Source organism: Mobula hypostoma, chromosome 16 (assembly GCF_963921235.1).
Source record: "Mobula hypostoma chromosome 16, sMobHyp1.1, whole genome shotgun sequence".
Taxonomy (NCBI): Eukaryota; Metazoa; Chordata; class Chondrichthyes; order Myliobatiformes; family Myliobatidae; genus Mobula; species Mobula hypostoma.
In genome coordinates this window covers 45,094,309-45,117,616 of record NC_086112.1, presented here as the reverse complement: position 1 = coordinate 45,117,616, position 23,308 = coordinate 45,094,309, and the positions used below count along the sequence as shown (strand labels likewise).

The following is a 23,308-nucleotide window of genomic DNA, read 5'->3' as shown; positions in this document are numbered from 1 at the left end:
CTACTTGATGATACTACTGTTTGATCCCAGAGATCTGTTGAGAATGACATCTGGCTGCAGTCAAAGGAGAAAGAGTAAATCATGTTAAAGAGATTATTAGATTCCATGGCAGCTTTCTTCAAAAATACCAATGAGTATCACCATTTCACCATTGTTTATATAAATTTTTAATGTTTTATGGATATAACCAAGTGGAAAAATTCCCCAAAATAATTAACATGACATTGGTAAGCAATTACTAGTTTCACCTAGTAATCATAATTCATTTTGACAGAACAGTAATATACAATTTCTACATGTGTCAGGCTGTCTCACAAGGCATTTAAAATGATGAAAACATACTAGACAGCAGACTATTGGGATTAGGAAACTGTGTACATGAGAGGAAACCAGAAGCACAGTTGAAGAGAAAGGATTTTGATCTCTTTTTAAAAGGACTGTGTGTACATTATTGTTGCAGTCAGTTTAATGTACACTTGTTTTGTTCCAGGGGAAATATCTGGTGTGCTTCGACCCACTGGATGGTTCTTCGAACATCGATTGCCTTGCACCTATTGGGACCATTTTTGGTATCCACAGGAAGGTAAGTCTTCCTCTTTGTAACAGAAAATTTAATTCATTAGTCATATGGAGTTAGAACACAGAAAATTAATGCTAAAATATAATGTTTTCTTTAAACCATAAAAAGTATACCTATCCTTTTGTATTTAAATCAGTATTCTGGTTAACAATCAGTTTCCAGTCTTTATCGCGATAGTCTCTGCAATGCTGTCTGTGAAGGTCACTCCTCTGCTCTGTGCCCGCTAATATAATGAACTGAAAAGTCCATCAGAAGTCTGGAAGTCAAAGCCTGATGACTGAAGCCTGGAGCCTGGAGACTGGAGGCCTGTCCTAGGGTTGGAGGACCGTTTATGTGTGGGGAGGGAGGGAGGGAGGGAGGGAGGAAAGAGGCTTGTTTTGCTGTTGCACACACAAAATGCTGGTGGGATGCAGCAGGCCAGACAGCATCTATAGGAAGAAGTACAGTTGACATTTCGGGCCGAGACCCTTCGTCAGGACTAACTGAAAGAAGAGTTAGTAAGAGATTAGAAAGTGGGAGGGGGAGGGGGAGATCCGAAATGATAGGAGAAGACAGGAGGGGGAGGGATGGAGCCAAGAGCTGGAAAGTTGATTGGCAAAAAGGATATGAGAGGATCATGGGATGGGAGGCCTAGGGAGAAAGAAAGGGGGAGGGGAGCCCAGAGGAAGATGGAGAGCAGGCAAAGATTGATTGTGAGAGGGACAGAGAGAGAAGAATAAAAAGGGGGAATAAAAATAAATAAAGGATGGGGTAAGAAGGGGAGGAGGGGCATTAACGGAAGTTAGAGAAATTAATGTTGATACCATCAGGTTGGAGGCTACCCAGAAGGAATATAAGGTGTTGTTCCTCCAACCAACTTCCAACTTCTGTTAATGCCCCTCCTCCCCTTCTTACCCCATCCCTTATTTATTTTTATTTCCCCCCTTTTTTTCTTCTCTCTCTGTCCCTCTCACAATCACTCTTTACCTGCTCTCTGTCATCCTCTGGTCTCCCCTCCCCCTTTCTTTCTCCCTAGACCTCCTGTTCCATGATCCTCTCATATCCCTTTTGCTAATCAACTTTGCAGCTCTTGGCTCCATCACTCCCCCTCCTGTCTTCTCCTATCATTTTGGATCTCTCCCTCCCCCTCCCACTTTCAAATTTCTTACTATATCTTCTTTCAGTTAGTCCTGACGAAGGGTCTCGGTCCAAAACGTCGTCTGTACTTCTTCCTATAGATGCTGCCTGGCCTGCTGCGTTCCACCAGCATTTTGTGTGTGTTGCTTGAATTTCCAGCATCTGCAGATTTTCTCGTGTTTGGGTTGTTTTGCTGTTGTTGTTTTGTTGCTTGTTGTGTCCTGCGTTGTTCTGCTGAGCATTGTAGGCAAGCTACGTTAGCACCAGAATGTATAGTAGGCTAACCCAAGCATGTTATTGGGCTATGTTGGTTGGTAGAATCTCAGGTGGTGATGAGAGGGCATACATGAGTGAGAAATGCCAACTAGTGGAATGGTGCCACAGCAACAACCTGACACTCAATGTCAGTAAGACGAAAGAGATGATTGTGAACTTCAGGAAGGGTAAGACGAAAGAGCACATACCAATCCTCATAGAGGGATTAGAAATGGAGAGAGTGAGCAGCTTCAAGTTCCTCGGTGTCAAGATCTCTGAGGATCTAACCTGGTCCCAACATATCGATGTAGTCATAAAGAAGGCAAGACAGAGGCTACACTTTATTAGTAGTTTGAAGAGATTTCTTTAGGGAGCGGTGTCTCAGAAAGTCAACGTCCATTATTAAGGACCTCCAGCACCCAGGGCATGCCCTTTTCTCACTGTTACCATCAGGTAGGAGATACAGAAGCCTGAAGGCACACACTCAGCGATTCTGGAACAGCTTCTTCCCCTCTGCCATCCGATTCCTAAATAGACATTGAAGTTTTGGACACTACCTCACTTTTTTTAATATACAGTATTTCTGTTTTTACACATTTTTAAAAATCTATTCAATACACATAATTAATTTACTTGTTCTTCATTATTATGTTTTATTTTATTTATTATTATTCTTTTCTCTCTCTCTGCCGGATCATGTACTGCATTGAACTGCTGCTGCTAAGTTAACAAATTTCACATCATATGCCAGTGATAATAAACCTGTTTCTGATTCTGAAGTAACACATTTTACGATATGTTTTGATGTACATGCAATAAATAAATAAATGAATCTGAATCTGAATATCCTAAAATTCTTCAGCTTTATCTCACGCCTTTCAGAAGTTGAGGTAGAATTCCATGAGCAGAACAGGCTCCCAAAGTGACCTGGGATGATTAAAAGTGTTCCCGGCTGGATTCTCACCAGATGGATCATATAAAATTACAGCATGATTGGAAACAGGCCCTTCATCCCAGCTGAGCTAATCCATTTGTCTTCATTTGGCCATATTCATCTCAACCTTGCCTATCCATGTACCCATCCAAACGCTGTAATTGTATCTGTCTCTACTACTTCCTCAGGCAGCTTGTTCCATGTATGCGCCTCCCTCTGTGTGAAGAAATTGCCCCGCAGGTTCCTGATAAATCTTTTACTTTTGCGTTAAACCTTTGGCCTCAAGCTTTGAACTCCCCTATCCTGGTGAAACAATCGGCTATTCACCTTATCTATGTCATGACTTACGCATGAACTGCACAGATGTGCACATGTGCTGCTAACTTTTAATTTTTGGATTTAATATTAAATCAAAACTGCTCTGGAAGCTCAGAGTTTGTGCTTAACTGAAATACAGATCAGAATTTTAATTCCTGGTTGCTGCCCTTCAATCCAGTTTTCAGGGTACTTCATGATTAATATATTAATGTTTATAGGAAATTCAATGTAAGACAATATAAAATGTGGTTCTGAGTACTTCCATAGTTAGTATACTGCACAGAAGGATAGTAGGAAGGTTTAAAAACAGCAATAATCTGACACTTGGAGGGCTTGAAGAGCTTTATAACCTTCAAGTCAATAGCAGGAAAGAGGAATTAATCTACAGATCATTGTTGGCCGGCTGAACAGTAAAGGTCATAAATTTCTACAATTCTACTAGTGGATCAAATAATCTCCTGGAGTACTGCAACAACTCTAATTCTACATTTCATGGTTTGATAATTACCTCAGCTTTTCTAGTTTGAGCACACACTTAAATCTTCACTGTGCAACCTGCACTAAGGTTTTGCAACCTACATGTCTGCTGACATTTTGAATTCATTACGCCTTTGCAGACTGCATGAAAATGTGCTTCACTCCATTTAGTGAAAATCAGTGTCTATGCCGGTCTGTATGACGAAAAGGTTACAGAATCCACGGCTTCCCACAACTTCCTGCCGTCTATCACGCAGGTCTTAGACGACGGCAAGCGGGAGAGTCTGGATCAGCCACTGACCCTGGACGAGTTGACAGGCTCCGTCCGTTCCTTTGAGTCGAGTAAGACTCCCGGAAGGACGGCTTACCGGCTGAGTTGTATTCGGCTCTGTGGAACTGGATGGGCCCTGACCTGCTGGAAGTGTACAACGCTATGCTTCTGGCTGGCAGCATGTCAGAGTCCATGAGGAAGGGCATCATCACCCTCATCTACAAGCAGAGGGGGGAAAGGGAGGACAATAGGAATTAGAGGCCCATATCTCCTCTGAATGTGGACTACAAGATCCCGTCCAAGGCTATCGCCAACGGGGTCAAGTCTGCTCTGGGACAGGTGATCCACCCGGACCAAACCTGTGCTGTACCGGGCAGGAAGATCTCAGACAGCCTCACGCTGCTGAGGGACACCATCGCCTACGTGCAGGACAGGGGGGTGAATGCCTGCCTGGTCAGCTTGGACCAGGAGAAAGCCTTCGACAGGATATTGCACACGTACATGGCGGACGTGCTCTCCAAAATGGGATTTGGGGAGGGAATCTGGAATTGGGTTAGACTACTCTACACAGACATCTGTAGTGCAGTCCAAGTCAACGGGTGGGAAACAGACAGCCTCCCCATCAGGTCTGGAGTCAGGCAGGGCTGCCCTCTCTCCCCTGTCTAGTTTGTGTGCTGCATAGAACCCTTTGCCGAAGCCATCAGGAGGGATGAGGGCATAAGAGGGGTGACGCTGCCAGACCAGAGGAACCCAAGTGAAAACCTCCCTGTACATGGACGACGTCACCATCTTCTGCTCTGATTCGAGGTCAGTTCGCAGGCTGATCAGCATCTGCGAACAGTTCGAGGTAGCATCGGGGGACAGGATCAACCGCACGAAGAGTGAAGCCATGCTCTTTGGCAACTGGCCCGACCAATCCAGTGTCCCCTTCGCCATCAGGTCTGACCACGTGAAGGTGTTGGGGATCTGGTTCGGAGGGGCCGAGACGTGCAACAAGAACTGGCAGGAGCAGACTGCCAAGGTGAAACAGAAACTGGGACTGTGGGGAGGGCGCTCCCTATCGATAACGGGCAAGAACCTGGTCATCAGGTGTGAGGTGCTCTCAGGGCTGCTGTACTTGGCGCAGGTCTGGCCCGTCCCCCGCTCCTACAGCTTGGAAATCACCTGAGCTGTCTTCAGATTCATCTGGGGAGCCAAGATGGAGTGGGTCAGTCGGGCCGTCAGGCACAAGTCCCTGGACAATAGGGGCAAGAATGTCCCCAATGTTGCCCTTACCCTGATGGCCAGCTTCATGTGTGGCTGCATCAGGTTGTGTGTAGAACCCAGTTATGTGGGCACCAAGTACCACTATGTGCCCAGGTTCTACCTGTCGCCCTGGCTTCGAAGGATGGGTCTGGCTCCACTCTCGCGCAACGCCCCAGTCAGCTGGTCGTTGCCACCATACCTATCCTTCGTAGAAAAGTTCTTCCAGGTTAACGTCTTTGACCACAGGGCCATCAGGCAGTGGTCGGCACGTAATGTCCTGCAGGCACTGCAGGAGAAGGACGTGATGGACACAGTGGGGTGGTTCCCTGAGCAGACCGTCCAGTTCATCTGGCAAAATGCCTCATCGCCAGATATCACCAACAGGCACCAAGACCTCGCCTGGCTGGCAGTGAGAGGGGCCCTCCCAGTCAGAGCCCTCCTGTACGCCTGGAACGTTGTCTCTGCACCCCACTGCCCACGGGAGGACTGCAGTGAGGAGGAGTCTGTGACCCACCTCTTTGCACACTGTCAGTTCGCAAAGAGGGTGTGGAGGAGGATGGACGGGCTAGTGTCACGTTTCATCCCCAGCAGCTGCGTAACAGAGGACTCTCTGATCTACGGGCTGTTCCCGGGGACGCACACGGAGACCAACATCCGGTGCTGCTGGCAGATCATCAACTCGGTGAAAGACGCTCTTTGGTCGTCCCGAAACTTGATGATCTACCAGCACATGGAGATGTCCGTGGGAGAATGCTGCCGACTGGCACGTTCTCGGCTGCAGGAGTACGTGCTGAGGGACGCACTGAAACTCGGTGCAGCCACCGCAAGGGCCCGGTGGGAAAGGACCACGGTTTAGGGTTCTTCTCCCGCGGGAGTGGGAGGGGTTGGGTGGCGGGGAGTATACCCCTCAACAATGGTGTGGAAAGATGAAACAACAGTGCCACGTGGGTGACTAAAAGTGTGGAAATGTATAGACCGTAATGGAAACATCTGTAAATATTGACGGGCATTGAATGGTTTATTGTACCTAATTTTATTTTTGAATAAAGTATATTTTGTTAAAAAAAATCAGTGTTTCTGTAAACAGTTTCAGTCATCAACTGGGGTCATTGTCACTTAAATGGAATGAAATTTTTTGTACAAGTTATCACAGGATTGAAATGTTTTCATGAAATCCAGGTGAAATAACAGGCTGCTCCCCACCCCCCACAATCATAGGCAGAAAGCTAGATCAATTTAAAAGGATAAATCAGTGGTCCCGAACTTTTGGGGGTTACCACCCCCTTGGCTCCCAGACCACACCCCCAATGTCACTCTCTCCCTTTTCAGTCATTACATAAAAAGTAATTTTGATTTACAGTGCACAGTGAAAGAATATAGTAACTGCAAATTCAAAGCAGAGACAAATAATTGCAAAAGTCATTCAAATCTATTTAAATCTACAAATAAACTTAATTCTTTAATTATGGTAAAAACAATTTTCATCAACAATTTTAGAACATTCATTAGTGGTCCACTATTCACTACATCATTGCTTTTTCACTTTTCATTGAGATGGTTGGGCTTGATGCTGTGATATCAGCTCTCAACATCAGGCTGAATGTCACTCAGAAGGAGCCTCCGATCCCCACGTTCAGTAATTTTCAGTCTGTATCATTGCTTTGAAAGAAGTTGGGGCGACTGCACTGAAACCTTTAAATATAATGTTGGAAAGGCAATAAAGAACATCTTGACCTTTTTCCAAAGTGCTGGATAGTGCTTAGAGATTTCTTTCAGCAACCAAAAGTATTGATTATGATTTCTTGAACCTCAACTTCAGCTCAAATCATTTTGTAACGAGATCTGTTCTTCCTCCATCCTTCCTGTTAATTCCTCGTTACATATTCAGGAATGGAATCTGGAATTTGGATCAGGAGGAGATCCTGAAATCTCTCTGACATGTCTTTATGTTGCTCACCCTGGCGGGCACTGTATACTTGAAAATAATCATCTGGCATTCTTTCTTTCTCTTCCAAATCAGAGAGGCTTGGAGACCGGAAAAGCTCACAAAGTGCTGACAAACACGTTTTGAAGTGCTTTCTGAAAGTTATCACAAAGTGACTGAAAATAAGCCAAGTTCTTGTTTGCTTTGTCAGAGTGTATTCTCTTCAAGTGTTCATTGAGCCTGGATGGATTCAGTATCTCATTTGAAAAAGCTTTTTCACACAACAGGCACATTGGCTGCTGTTGTTTGCTTGGTGCTGGTGTAAATCTGTATTTCAGATACTCCACACTGTACTGTCTACACTTCTTTCACAATTGGTCTGCTTCTGATATTTTCGTTATGCATTGGTGACCACGGTCAGTCGCCTATTGTTTAAATCCCACCTCAAGCACTGCGATCAAGGGGAAAGTTACGACTTCATCATGGCACTGGCAAAACCTGACTCTGCCTGAAGTGAGGCAGCAACATCTGGGTTGGGTCGTCGGCTGGAGAAATGCGGCCACGTTCCTTCAAAGGGCAGATCCTGAACTCTACCCCATTGAATGCCATACCCTTATTGACAGGAATTGCATCACAGGATATGGGAATCGTACTCACACTTGTACTACAGTAGTGAACGGCAACAATGCACAGGCCAAACCCAGAAATAACATGATTTCTTCAGTCCACATTTCTCATGACGTGCCCGATGCAGAACTATTACATTGCTTTTCAATAACTACAACGTGCTTCGAGCAAAGTCTAAGAGAACGGTGGGTTAACAAAGATTATGTGATCATTGTAATCAGTTATGAAGCACTGAGGATCAAATGCTTATAATAAGTAATTCAGTTTTTAAATTAAGCCTGTTGTCCTTCAGCTGCCCCCCCCCCCGCTACTGAGCAGCCCCACTGCCCCCTTTATCTTTATTTCCCACTCCCTTAGAAACTCCCACCACGCCCAGGCGGCGATATCACCCACGTTGGGAATGACTGGGATAAATTATGAGGACAGAAGCTGTTTGGTGTGGATGTTTCTCTTCCAAGCCCTTTGCTTAATAAAGTCGCAAGCACATTTACACTCCATCAGATATCCAGATTTTTACCCTCAAGCCCATTCCACTATTTAATAAGATCGTCACATATCTGATTGTAACCTCAACTCCACAGTCCTGTTTACCCATAATCATCATCCCCTTATTAGCTATCTCTCTACCTCTGCCTACAGAATATGCACAGGCTCCGCTTCCATTGCCCTCTGAGGAATAGAATACATTGGCATTCTAAGGGAGAAGAATCAGCCCATCACACTCTTAGATTTGTGACCCCCCCGCCCAGTTTTAGATTTTCCCACAAGAGAAATCACCCTGTATATATCAACCTTGTCAAGATCCCTCAAGATCCTGTGTGTTTGATTCTGGACACATCTCGCTCTTCTAAATCCTAATGAATAAAAGCCCAGTTTATCTGATCTTTCCTCACAGGACAACCTATTTATTGTAGGTCTTCATCTACAAGCCTTTTCTTCCAACATATTAGCATCCTTCCTTAAATAAGAACATAAGACCATAAGACATAGGAGCAGATTTAGGCTATTTGGCCCATCAAGAGGAGAATAATACTGTACATAGTAGTCCAGATGTGGCCTCTTTCACAGGAGGAATGAGGAATATTGGATAAATTATTTTCAAATATTGTTATTAAATTAAAGCTAAGAGATGTGTGCTTATTACTGTTTATTGTTAGATGTGATGGAAAGTATTTGGGTGTCAGATCAGGTTTTTAAGTGACCACTAGATGGTGTTCTAAAACATTCCGCTGCTCTTTTAGATAAAGAATAATATTCTGAATCAAAAAAAAGGCAAGGAGCCTTTTTGTTCGGAGGAAACATGGAAATATGAACCTACAATGAGTTTCACATTCATTGCTTTTTACCGCCTGTGCGCTGCCAATGTATAAAGCATTTTGTGCATCCATAAATAAGTGCTGAAACTGGTTGATTTTGGTGCATACCCGTATCGGGTTAAGTGTGGCCACTGCGGTGTAAAATTGAATATGGAACTGAGCAGTCCAATGAAACTTTTTATGAGTGCAGTTGCAAGCAGAGCTCTTGAGGTGCCTGCTGGCAGTGATGATATGTGCATGGGTGCTGAAAGCTGTGTGTGTATTTACATACACCTCTCACGGAATGCTGGGGGAACTCAGTGAGTCAGGCCGCATCAACTGGGTCAATGTTTCAGGCCAAGACCCTTCATTAGGTTACAGCCTCCTGTGACTTGACACTTCTTCTTGTGACTTTGTAAATATGTGTAAGACTGAACTCGGCCGAGAACTTCTGTGGTAAACCATATATATGTTGTAACTGGGTTAACTGTCAGGACAAGCCCCTCTGCTGACTGCCCCTGTGGCTCCTCCCACAGATTCCTGAATAAAGGTGATTTCGCCTTGCCCCTCCCCCTCAGTCCGGGGTGCAGACACTCAACATGGAGGTCGTATTGTACAGCGAATAAAAGCCTTTCAGTATTTACCCAACTTCAGTCTTTTGGAGTTACTGAAGGTGCTTCAATTTCAAGAAGAGATGTCATTATTCAAGCGCAGTAATGGTAATTTATGTCTTTTGGTGATCCTTTGTTTCAAAAAACTGCAATAGAAATGAAAAGAAGTCCAGCCCAATGGTTATGTTATCAGATTTGTAATTTACAACCTGTGGTTATACATCTGGATCAGGAACTTGGAAGCTTTTAATTACTGGACTAATAATCCGAAGCCTCTGCTTATGTTACCCGGCCTGTAACCGCACAGCCTGTGGTAGTCACTGGAGTAGTAGTCTGTAAACCTGCGGGCAATGTCGAATTTTTAAGAAGTAACTTGTAGCGGCAACCACAAAACTGTTGGCCTCACAGCCACTGGATTGCCATGAATGATGGCATTTAGGTTTCCTAACACAAGAGGTTCCACAGATGCTGGAAATCTTCAGCAACACACACAGAATGCTAGAAGAACTCAGCAAGTGAGGCAGCGTCTACGGAGGGGAATAAACAGTCGATATTTCAGGCAGACCCTGCAGCTGAACTGGAGAGGAGGGGTGCAGAAGCCGGAATAAGAGTGGGGAGAGGGGAAGGAGCACAGACTAGCAGGTGACAAGTGATTGTTATCCCTACAACCTTTCTTGAAAAAAGGAATATCATTTGCCACCCTCCAGTCAATACTCACAGAAGCTATTTAAAGTCAAGAGTGCTACCAAGCAGCATTTAGTCTCCAATAATTGTCTCCCTCTTGCTCAGTTCTAGTCTTGCAAAGACCAGACCAATAGGCATGGACTATGCAGCTGAATTCCAGAGGCAAGTAAGGGTGACTGCCCTTGACATTGAGACCCTGGTAAAACTGAAGTGGAAAGGAAAACACCCGGGTGTTTGGAGTCATCCTCGCACAAAGATGACAGTTCTCTGGACCTCAGGACTTCATAAACCACATAGTCAAAGCGTTCTTTCAAAGTGCAATCACTGTTGTGGGGTAGAAAATTCAAAGAGCATGCCAAAAGTTCCTAGGGGAGAGAAACCAGATCATTTTTAATGCACAAACAAGAGAAAATCTCCAGAAGCTGGAAATCCAAGCAACACACACAAAATGCTGGAGAAACTCAGCAGGCCAGGCAGCATCTATGGAAAGTACAGCTGTCGTTTTGGGCCGAGACCCTTCAACAGGACTTTTAGTGTACTCCTGTATTGATTGTGAAATAACACACAGATCTTCTTTGAAATATCACAGATACTGTATATATTTCCAGAGCGCCGTGATCTCACCTGGGCCTGATGTAACTGAGCTGGGACATCATTCCTCGTCCCGATGATTTCTCTCAGCCCAAAGTTTTGACTGTCTATTCCCCTCAATAGACTTGCAGAGTTCCTCCAGCATTTTGTGTATGTTGCTCCGGAGTTCCAGCAGCTGTAGAATCTCTTGTGATTAAGACGTCATTCCCTTTGTCCTCAAATGGAAAGAATGTCAGGGGTAAGTTTTCCACACAGAGAGTGGTGGGCACTGCCGGTGAAGGTGGTGGAGGCAGATACAATAGGGTCTTTTAAGAGACTGTTAGATAGGTACATGGAGCTTAGGAAAATAGGGGGCTATGCGGTAGGGTAATTCTAGACAGATTTTAGAGTATTATGAACCGAAGGGCCTGTAATGTGCTGTAGATTTCCATGTTCTATGTCCAAATCCTCACCTAAAATAGTCTAGCATATTGTTTCCCATCCTAATTGTTTCATGTACTTGTATTAACTTACAGTGGTCAGTGTACAAGGCCTTTCACATCCCTCTAATCGCCAACAACTTTCAATCTCTCAACATTTAACAAATAATCCAGGTTTTTATTTTTTCTATGAAGAAACGCTGGAGCTCATATTTTTTGCACACAATATTCCACATTGTTGTCCATAAACTTTAACTGCCTACATCTATTTCCTCTATCGCCTGGCATTTTAATCATCAGCAAACATGGATATAGTACAGCTGTATCCTTTATCCAAAGTGTTTATACAGAGTGAAGAGCTGGGACACAGCAATGATCCCCACAGTCTCCCAGCCTGAGAACACCCTATCCACCAATGTATTTCTTTTTCTGTCAGCTAATCTTCATCAAACCCACTGTATTTATTTAACCCTATCAACACCATTCTCCTGCCTGCTAGCTGTAACCTTTGATATCCGTCTAATCAAGAACCGATCAACAACCTGTGGCAATGAATTTCACAGATTCACCATCCTCTGGCTAAACGTATTCCTCCTCATCTCTGTTCTAAGGGGACATCCTTCTACAAAGGCTCAAAATATAAACCAGGAGATTATAGGCCGATGAGCCAGACATCAGTAGTGGGAAAGTTATTGGAAAGTATTCTGAAGGATTGAATATATAAGTATTCAGATAGACATGGACTGATTAAGGATAGTCAATGTGGGTTTGTGCTTGTTAGGTCGTGTCTAACCAATCTTATAGAGTTTTTCAAGGAAGTTACCAGGGAAGTGGATGAAGGCAAGGTGGAGGATGTTGTCTACATGGAGTTCAGCAAGGCATTGACAAGGTCCCACATGGGAGGCTGGTCAAGAAGGTTCGCTCACTCAGCATTCAAAATGAGGTAGTAAATTGGATTAGACATTGGCTTTGTGGGAGAAGCCAGGGAGTGGTGATAGATGTGCCTCTCTGACTGGAAGCCTGTGACTAGCGGAGTGCCACAGGGATCACTGCTGGGTCCGTTGTTCCTTGTTATCTCTATTAACGGCCTGGATGATAATATGGTTAACTGGATCAAAAAAATTGCTGATGACACCAAGATAGGGAGGCGCAGTGGACAGTGAGGGACACTATCATGGCTTGCAGCGGGATCTAGACCAGCATAAAAAGTGGGCTGAAAAATGGCTGATTGAATTTAATGCAGACAGGTACGAGGTTTTGTACTTTGGTAGGACCAGCCAGGGTAGGATTTACACAGTGATCATCAGAGTACTGAGGAGTGTGGTAGATTAGATTAGATTAGATTGGATTATGAGGACACGCAGTCCTCGTTTATTGTCATTTAGAAATGCATGCATTAAAAAATGATACAATGTTCCTCCAGAAAGATATCACAGAAACACAGGACAAACCAAGACTAAAACTGACAAAACCACATAATCATAACATATAGTTACAACAGTGCAAAGCAATACCGTAATTTGATAAAGAGCAGACCATGGGCATGGTAAAGAAAAGTATCAAGTTCCGATAGCCCCATCATCTCACGCAGATTGCGGAAGGGAGAAACTCTCCTTGCCATGAACCTCCAAGCGCCACAAACTTGCTGATGCATTGGAAGCAACTGACCGCAGCCAACTCTGAGTCCGTCCGAAAACTTCGAGCCTCCGACCAGCCCTCCGATACCGAGCACGGAGCACCATCTCTGCCAAGCGCTTTGACCCTGCCCCGGCAACCGAGCAACAAGCAAAGCCGAGGACTCGGGGCCTTCCCCTCTGGAGATTCTCGATCACACAGTAGCAGCGGCAGTGAAGCAGGCATTTCAGAAGTTTCTCCAGATGTTCCTCCGTGCTCTCACATCTGTCTCCATCAAATCAGTATTGTGCTCGGCACCCTACTTGACAGATAACAGATATCATTATCACTGGAGTGGCCGCTGCGAGCTGCGTCGTGCTGCCATCTTCTCCTCCTTCCATAGGGATCTGGGAATACAGATCCATAATTCATTGAAAGTGGTCTCACATGTAGACAGGGTCATAAAGAAAGCTTTTGGCATATTGGCCTTCATAAATCAAAGTACAGTAGATGGAATGTTATGTTGAAGTTGGATGAGAAATTGGTGAGGCCTAATTGTGTGCAGTTTTAGTCACCTACCTACAAGAAGGATGCAAATAAGGTTGAAAGAATACAGAGAAAATTTACAAGGATGTTGCTAAGTCCGGAAGACCCGAGTCATCAGGGAAGATTGAATAGGTTAGGACTTTAATCCTTGGAACATAGAAGAATCAGAAAAGATTTGAAAGAGGTATATCAAATTATGAGGGGTATAGATAGGGTAAATGAGGTTTACTGAGGTTTGGTGGGACTGCAGCCAGCTGTCAACGGTTAAGGGTGAAAGGTGAAAAGTTTAAGGGGAACATCAGGGGAAACTACTTCACTCAGAGGGTTGTGATATTGTGGAATGAGCTGCCAGCACAAGTGGTGCAGGCAAGCTCGATTTCAACGTTTAAGAGAAGTCTGGATAAGTACATGGATGGTAGGGGCATGGAGGGCTGTGGTTCTGGTACAGGTCAATCGGAGTAGGCAATTAAAATGGTTTGGCATGGACTAGATGGGCCAAAGGGCCTGTTTCTGTGCTGTAGTTTCCTATGTCTCTATGACTGTTCTGGGGCTTTGCACTCTGGTCCTAGACTTACCCACTATAGGATATTTCCTCTCCATATCCATGTCCTCACATTTTATTTTATTTTTATTTATGTTATTTTATTTTAGCAATAGAGCGTGGAATGGGCCCTTCAAGCCACGCCACTCCAACAACCCCCAACAAATCCAAAATTAAGCCTGACATAATCACGGGACAATTTATAATGATCGATTAACCTGCCCAGTACGTCGCTGGACTGTGGAAGGAAAAGGCAGTGCTCAGGGAAAACTCACGTGTTCCACAGGGAGGATGTACAGAATGGCACCGGAACTCAACTCCGGACTCCAGAATGCCCCGAGCCAAAACAGCATCATGCTAACTGCAATGTTACCATAGCGACCAAACCCACTGCGCACCCTGAATTCCACGGGTTACAACTTTGTTCAGCTTCTTCTATTTGACATCTGACATTTGAAACAGACCAACATTACACGAGGAAATCTGCAGATGCTGGAAATTCAGGCAACACACACAAAATGCTGGTGGAACGCAGAAGGCCAGGCAGCATCTCTAGGAAGAGGTGCAGTCGACGTTCTGGGCCGAGACCCTTCGTCAGGACTAACTGAAAGAAGAGATAGTAAGAGATTTGAAAGTGGGAGGAGAAGGGGGAGATCCAAAATGATAGGAGAAGACAGGAGGGGGAGGGATGGAGCTAAGAGCTGGACAGTTGATTGGCTAAAGGGATACAAGGCTGGAGAAGGGAGAGGATCATGGGACAGGAGGCCTAGGGAGAAAGAAAGGGGGAGGGGAGCATCAGAGGAAGATGGAGAGCAGGCAAGGAGTTATTGTGAGAGGGACAGAGAGAGTAAAAAGGGAAAAGATAATAAATAAATAGATAGATAGATAGATAGATAGATAAATAAGGGATGGAGTAAGAAGGGGAGGAGGGGCATTAACGGAAGTTAGAGAAGTCAATGTTCATGCCATCAGGTTGGAGGCTACCCTGACGGAATATAAGGTGTTGTTCCTCCAACCTGAGTGTGGCTTCATCTTTACAGTAGAGGAGGCCATGGATAGACATGTAAGAATGGGAATGGAATGTGGAATTAAAATGTGTGGCCACTGGGAGATCCTGCTTTCTCTAGCGGACAGAGCATAGGTGTTCAGTGAAACGGTCTCCCAGTCTGCGTCGGGTCTCGCCAATATATAGAAGGCCACATCGGGAGCACCGGATGCAGTATATCACCCCAGCCAACTCACAGGTGAAGTGTCGCCTCACCTGGAAGGTCTGTCTGGGGCCCTGAATAGTGGTGAGGGAGGAAGTTTAACGGCATATGTAGCACTTGTTCCGCTTACAAGGATAAATGTGAGGAGGGAGATCAGTGGGGAGGGATGGGGGGGACAAATGGACAAGGGAGTCGTGTAGGGAGCAATCCCTGCGGAAGGCGGGGGGGGAGGGAAAGATGTGCTTAGTGATGGGATCCCGTTGGAGGTGGCGGAAGTTATGGAGAATTATATGTTGGACCCGCAGGCTGGTGGGGTGGTAGGTGATGACCAGGGGAGCCCTATTCCTAGTGGGGTGGCGGGAGGATGGAGTGAGAGCAGATGTGCATGAAATGTGGGAGATGCATTTGAGAGCAGAGTTGATGGTGGAGGAAGGGAAGCCCCTTTCTTTAAAAAAGGAAGACATCTACTTCGTCCTGGAATGAAAAGCCTCATCCTGAGAGAGCAGATGCGGCAGAGACGGAGGAATTGCAAGAAGGGGATAGCATTTTTGCAAGAGACAGGATGGGAAGAGGAATAGTCCAGGTAGCTGTAAGAGTCTGTGGGCTTATAGTAGACATCAGTGGATAAGCTGTCTCCAGAGATAGAGACAGAAAGATCTAGAAAGAAGAGGGAGGTGTTGGAAATGGACCAGGTAAACTTGAGGGCAGGGTGAAAGTTGGAGGCAAAGTTAATGAAGTCCACGAGCTCAGCGTGCGTGCAGGAAACAGCGCCAATGCAGTCATCGATGTAGCCAAGGAAAAGTGGGGAACAGATACCAGTATAGGCTTGGAACATGGATTGTTCCACAAAGCCAACAAAAAGGCAGGCATAGCTGGGACCCATATGTGTGCCCATGGCTAGACTGTTAGTTTGGAGGAAGTGGTATATAGGGACTGGACATCCATGGTGAAAATAAAGCGGTGGGGGCCAGGGAACTTAAAATCATTGAAAAAATCCGGAGCGTGAGAAGTATCACGAACATAGGTGGGAAGGGATTGAACAAGGGGGGATAAAACAGTGTTGAGGTATGCAGAATTGAGTTCGGTGGGGCAGGAGCAAGCTGAGACAAAGGGTCGACCTGGACAGGCAGGTTTGTGGATCTAGGGTAGGAGGTAGAAACGGGAAGTGCAGGGTGTGGGAACTATAAGGTGTGGGAACTATCCGTCTCCGCCGCATCTGCTCTCAGGATGAGGCTTTTCATTCCAGGACGAAGGAGATGTCTTCCCTTTTTAAAGAAAGGGGCTTTCCTTCCTCCACCATCAACTCTGCTCTCAAACGCATCTCTCCCATTACACGTACATTTGCTCTCACCCCATCCTCCCGCCACCCCACTGGGGATAGGGTTCCTCTATCACCTGCCACCTACCACCCCACCAGCCTCCGGGTCCAACATATAATTCTCAGTAACTTCTGCCACCTCCAACAGGATCCCACCACCAAGCACATCTTTCCCTCCCCCCCCCCCCACTTTCCACAGGGATTGCTCCATATGCAACTCCCTTGTCCATTCATCCCCTCCATCCCTTCCCATCGATCTCCCTCCCGGCACTTATCCTTGTAAGTGCTACACATGCCCTTACACTTCCTCCCTTACCACCATTCAGGGCCCCAGACAGTCCTTCCAGGTGAGGCGACACTTCACCTGTGAGTCGGCTGGGGTGATAAACTGCATCTGGTGCTCCCGATGTGGTCTTCTATATATTGGTGAGACCTGACGCAGACTGGGAGACCGCTTTGCTGAACACCTACGCTCTGTCCGCCAGAGAAAGCAGGATCTCCCAGTGGCCACACATTTTAATACCATGTCCCATTCCTATTCTGATATGTCAATCCATGGCCTCCTCTACTGTAAAGATGAAGCCACACTCAGGTTGGAGGAACAACACTTTATACTCCGTCTGGGTAGCCTCCAACCTGATGGCATGAACATTGACTTCTCTAACTTCCGTTAATGCCCCTCCCCCCTTCTTACCCAATCCCTTATTTATTTATTTGTTTGGTTGGTTGTTTGTTTGTTTGTTCATTTATTTATTTATTTTCCCTTTTTTTTTCTCTCTCTCTGTCCCTCTCACAATAACTCCTTGCCTGTTCTCCATCTTCCCCTGGGCTCCCCTCCCTCTTTCTTTCTCCCCAGGCCTCCCGTCCCATGATCCTCTCCCTTCTCCAGCTCTGTATTCCTTTTGCCAATCAACTTTACAGCTCTTAGCTTCCTGTCCCCCTCCTGTCTTCTCCAACCATTTCGGATCTCCCCCTCCCCCTCTCACTTTCAAAATATCTTACTATTTCTTCTTTCAGTTAGTCCTGACGAAGGGTCTCGGCCCGAAACGTTGACTGTACCTCTTCCAATAGATGCTGCCTGGCCTGCTGCGTTCCTCCAGCATTTTGTGTATGTTGCTAGACCCACATTATCTGATTTCCCCGCCCCCCCCACCCAGCTCTCAAGCCCTTTATCTATTTCTCCAGTTACGTTGTGAAAACACTACAGATTTCCCAAAATATATCCACGTTGGCCATGCCCAATTCTGCTGTCCTGTCACCATTTCTTAAAAAAAATGGATGTTATCATTTTCCCTGCTACTGTTATCAGGCTAGCTAGTGTGTGGTTTCTTCCCCTCGCCCACCCTTCCTCTGTAAATAGCTGGGACTAAAGTAGTCAAAATACGAAGTTTTTGAAAGCAGCAGTACAACCAGGGAATGCCGTAGTGAGGGAAATAATGTTGATGTTTCAGGTGGCTGATCTTTGCTGGACCCCTACCCCTACTTAAGTAAGTAAATTTTACTTACTTAATCTAATGCCACCAACATTAATCGTTGCACAGTTTCTGAGGAAACCGTTTAGAAATTTGCACCTTACAAATGTGGTGCAGCCCTGAGACTTTCTGCTTTTGGTTGGTGAATGTTTTTTGTTCACGTTCAGGAAACTCGAGCTGCAGGTTGATCAGGTTTTTATCATAGAACATAGAACAGAACAGGACATTACAGAACAATCAGCTCACAATCTTGTGCTGACTTTTTAACCTACTCTAAAATCAACCTTTCCCTCCCATTGAAGTGTCCTGAGGACTCGGCCCATAATTATCACCTGCTTTGCTGTATCAGATTCCTGCACTGCCTTTATCACCTACTTTATCGGATTACAATACAAGCGTTATCACCTTCTTTATTTATTAGATTTTGCCTCACACTATTAAACTTTTCGATGATTTTAAGTTCCCTGGCCCCCACCGCTTTATTTTCACCATGGATGTCCAGTCCCTATATACTTCCATCCCCCATCAGGAAGGTCTCAAAGCTCTCTGCTTCTTTTTGGATTCCAGACCCAATCAGTTCCCCTCTACCACCACTCTGCTCCGTCTAGCGGAATTAGTCCTTACTCTTAATAATTTCTCCTTTGGCTCCTCCCACTTCCTCCAAACTAAAGGTGTAGCTATGGGCACCCGTATGGGTCCTAGCTATGCCTGCCTTTTTCTTGGCTTTGTGGAACGATCTATGTTCCGTACCTATTCCGGTATCCGTCCCCCACTTTCCCTTTGCTACATCGACGACTGCATTGGCGCTGCTTCCTGCACGCATGCTGAGCTCGTTGACTTTATTAACTTTGCCTCCAACTTTCACCCTGCCCTCAAGTTTACCTGGTCCATTTCCGACACTGTCCTCCCCTTTCTAGATCTTTCTGTCTCTGTCTCTGGAGACAGCTTATCCACTGATGCCTACTATAAGCCTACTGACTCTCACAGCTATCTGGACTATTCCTCTTCTCACCCTGTCTCTTGCAAAAATGCTATCCCCTTCTCGCAATTCCTCCGTCTCTGCCCTTCTGCTCTCAGGATAAGGCTTTTCATTCTAGGACGAGGGAAATGTCCTCCTTTTTTAAAGAAAGGGGCTTCCCTTCCTCCACCATCAACTCTGCTCTCAAACGCATCTCCCCATTTCACGCACATCTGCTCTCACTCCATCCTCCCGCCACCCCACTAGGAATAGGGTTCCCTGGTCCTCACCTACCACCCCACCAGCCTCTGGGTCCAACATATTATTCTCCATAACTTCCGCCACCTCCAACGGGATCCCACCACTAAGCATATCTTTCCCTCCCCCCCCCCCACTTTCCGCAAGGATCACTTCCTACGCAACTCCCTTGTCCATTCGTCCCCTCCATCTCTCCCCACTGATCTCCCTCCTGGCAGTTACCCTTGTAAGCAGAACAAGTGCTACACATGCCCTTACACTTCCTCCCTTACCACCATTCAGGGCCCCAGACAGTCCTTCCAGGTGAGGCGACACTTCACCTGTGAGTTGGCTGGGGTGATATACTGTGTCGGGTGCTCCCGATGTGGCCTTCTATATATTGGCAAGACCCAACGCAGACTGGGAGACCGCTTTGCTGAACACCTACGCTCTGTCCGCCAGAGAAAGCAGGATCTCCCAGTGGCCACACATTTTAATTCCACATCGCATTCCCATTCTGACATGTCTATCCACGGCCTCCTCTACTGTAAAGATGAAGCCACACTCAGGTTGGAGGAACAACACCTTATATTCCGTCTGGGTAGCCTCCAACCTGATGGTATAAACATCTACTTCTCTAACTTCCGCTAATGCCCCACCTCCCCCTCGTAACCCATCGGTTATTTATTTTTATACACACATTCTTTCTCTCTCTCTCCTTTTTCTCACTCTGTCCCTTTGACTATACCCCTTGCCCATCCTCTGGTTCCCCCCCCCACCTTGTCTTTCTCCCTGGGCCTCCTGTCCCATGATCCTCTTGTATCCCTTTTGCTAATCACCTGTCCAGTTCTTGGCTCCATCTCTCCCCCTCCTGTCTTCTCCTATCATTTTGGATCTCCCCCTCCCCCTCCCACTTTCAAATCTCTTACTAGCTCTTCCTTCAGTTAGTCCTGATGAAGGGTCTCGGCCTGAAACGTCAACTGCACCTCTTCCTAGAGATGCTGCCTGGCCTGCTGCGTTCACCAGCAACTTTGATGTGGGTTGCTTGAATTTCCAGCATCTGCAGAATTCCTGTTGTCTGTGTGATCCTATTTATTTCCTTCCAGCAGTCTCTGCCTCATATTCCCCTACCCCCAAAGTGTTCCAACAAATACTCCTATTTTTCCCCTCTTTCTTTGTTGGCTTCTGTCTATCATTCAGGGATGGAATGGCTGCTGTCAATTGAAGAACTGCAAGCAAAAGAGGTTTACTTCGTTAAGGAGACACAGGAGATGGTAGATGAAGGGTCTCGACCCAATACAATGATAATTCTTCTTCCCCACACACAGTTCAATCCCACTGAGTTTTTTTCCCAGCAATTGTTTGAAACTTCACCAACAGTGAAACAGAGTCAAGTCAAAGTCAAAGTAAATTTATTATCAGGGTGTGTATACATCACCCTATACTACCTTGAGATTCATTTAAGACCATAAGACGTAGGAGCAGAATTAGGCCATTTGGCCCATTGAGTCTGCTCCACCATTTCACCGTGGCTGATTTATTATCTCTCTCAACCCCATTTTCTGCCTGCTCCCCATATGCTTTTACACCCTTACTAATCACGAACCTGTCAACCTGTGGCAATTAATTTCACACATTCACAACCCTCTGGCTAAAGATATTCTCCTCATCTCTGTTCTAAAGGGAGGTCCTTCTATTCTGAGTCTGTGCCCTCTGGTCCTAGACTGCCCCACTATAGGAAACTCATTGCACCGAGAGGCAACACAGAGCGTCATAGGAAGTCATTCCTGCCTGTGGCCATCAAACTGTACAACTCATCCCTTGGAGGGTCAGACACCCTGAGCCAATAGGCTGGTCCTGGACTTATTTCCTGGCATAATTTACATATTACTATTTAATTATTTATGGTTTTATTCTATTTAATTATTTATGGTGTAACTGTAATGAAAACTAATTTCCCTCGGGATAAATAAAGTATGACTATGACTATGACTATGAAACATCCTCTCCACATCCCTGTATCTCTGTGTTATATATTTATCCATTTAGCGATACAGCACCGTTTAGGCCCCTGGGGCCCTTTGAGGTACACCGCCCCAGCGAACCCCAACAAACCTGATTAACCCTAACCTAACCTAATCACAGGACAGTTTACAATGACCAGTTAACCTATCCAGTACGTCTTTGGACTGTGGGAGGAAACCGGAGCAACCGGGGAAAACCGATGCATTCCACAGGAAGGCATACAGACTCCTTACAGAACGGCGCTGGATTGAATTCCAAACTCCGGAATGCCCCGAGCTGTAATAGCGTCTCATTATCTGCTAAGGGACTGTGACCAATTAACCTACTAACCCCTTCGCCTTCGAAATGGGGCAGGAAACAGGAGCACACAGTGGAAACCCACACAATCATGGGGAGAAGGTATAATCTCTTTACAGGCAGAGGTGGGAATTGAACCCTCGTCAGCGGCGCTATAAAGCAAAGCGCTAAATGCCACACTACCATGCTACCCATGGAAGGGCTCCTTCCCCCCCTTTCTTCCAATCCTGATGAAGGGCCTTTGTTGAGGTCGTCCGGCAGTGTGTGTTTGTTCCTCGAGGGTTACGACCACAGTGGGATTACCCTCACCCTGGTTTACCAGGGCGGTGCAGTTTATAAAGATGTTTAGTTTCGGATTGCCCCAACGCCAGACCCCTGATTCTGAAAATAGTGGCGCTAACAAAGCAACATGGAAACGTAAATAATCAGCATAGACTGGGGATCTGAGTTGACTACATGCATTGATACACACCGGTTGTTGTACATTACAAACCATGTCACGGGAGTTGTTGGGGATGTGCGAACAAAGGCTCCCAGCTCTCTCCCCTCCCCTATCTAGATCTGCCTCCCTGTCAACTTTCCCCAGTCCTTGGTCCATCTCTCACATCAGACTCCTGTCTTCTCACCCCTTCTCCTCATTATACTGGTTATTTCCCCCACACCCCCTGCATTCTCAGTCTTGATCTGAAACAATATTTTTCATCCCAAAGAGGCTGCTGGACTCGTGGAGTTTCTCATACAGATTGCTTATTGCTCTAGATTCCAGCATGTGCAGCTTCGACGTCGATCCATAATGACAGTGTGACCTCATCCCCTCCCGTAAAGAGAATGCAGGGAAGGCTCTCTCACAAACAGAAAACAGAGGCATTGTTGGAAGGCTGAAGAAAGACTTCATGTAAACAGTATTTGTCTAATGTGATCTGATTAAATAAAACCATAATGTTCCTAGCCTACATTTCTGCGGCAATTAATCTCTGGAGTTTTTGCTCCTGATGTCTTCGACTCACTGGCGGTGCCAAAGATTTTTTCTTGCTGGTGCTACAGTGGGGCTGAATTATTCAGTGATGGTGCTGAGGGATGTGCTATATGGTAATAGGTATTCGCAAGGCCAGACGCGTGGTGTTCAAAAGTCAGTCTCAAGCATTATGTGCCTACTATAAATGCCTCTGTTGATTTACAAGCAACAGCAATTGATAGATGTAATATAGAAGTGAACTGTGACAGTGTCAACAGCATCGGAGACAACCCGGGCTACACAGAGCATAAACAAACAAACCAACAGAGCATCCGACCCATAGTGCACAACGTGAATCATGCACCAATCCCGCAATCAGCGTCAAATGCATGCTTTTCAACTGAAAAACACAACATTAACCTATTCGCATTGCATAGACAGACAATGCCAAAAGATACACCATTATTAAAGTCAAATAAGGCAAACAACAGATGCATGGCTTTACCAGGAGTTGGACAAATCATACTCTGACCATGCAATACCTCAATTAATTTGGCTACTGAATTTAAAACAAAAATCAACAGAATCACCGCTTGGAAGTCTAAGCAAAACCAGTAGGCTTAATAGCAGCAAATGTAATATTTTAGGATTTGCAAGAAACATAAGGACTATGGGGTATCCACCACAAAATAATAATTATAATCAGCATTAGTCTAAGCCCAAATTTAAAAAAAATCAACTGCACTCATCATTGCACAATCCATCTGTTGTTGTGATTGGTGGTGAAAGC

The 23,308-nt window shown here is 45.6% G+C and overlaps 1 protein-coding gene and 1 long non-coding RNA gene across 3 annotated transcripts in view; one reads left to right on the top strand and one right to left on the bottom strand.

Annotated features, from left to right (window-relative positions):
- LOC134357372 (fructose-1,6-bisphosphatase isozyme 2-like) overlaps positions 1 to 23,308 on the top strand; it is an 83,721-nt gene that overhangs the window by 18,994 nt on the left and 41,419 nt on the right. For both annotated transcript variants that reach the window (XM_063068869.1, XM_063068868.1), the window contains exon 3: positions 491 to 583. In XM_063068869.1, coding sequence (XP_062924939.1) covers positions 491 to 583 — 93 coding nt within the window. The remainder of the gene's footprint in view (positions 1 to 490; positions 584 to 23,308) is intronic.
- Positions 1 to 23,308, bottom strand: part of LOC134357374 (uncharacterized) — a 33,113-nt gene that overhangs the window by 2,276 nt on the left and 7,529 nt on the right. The window lies entirely within an intron of this gene.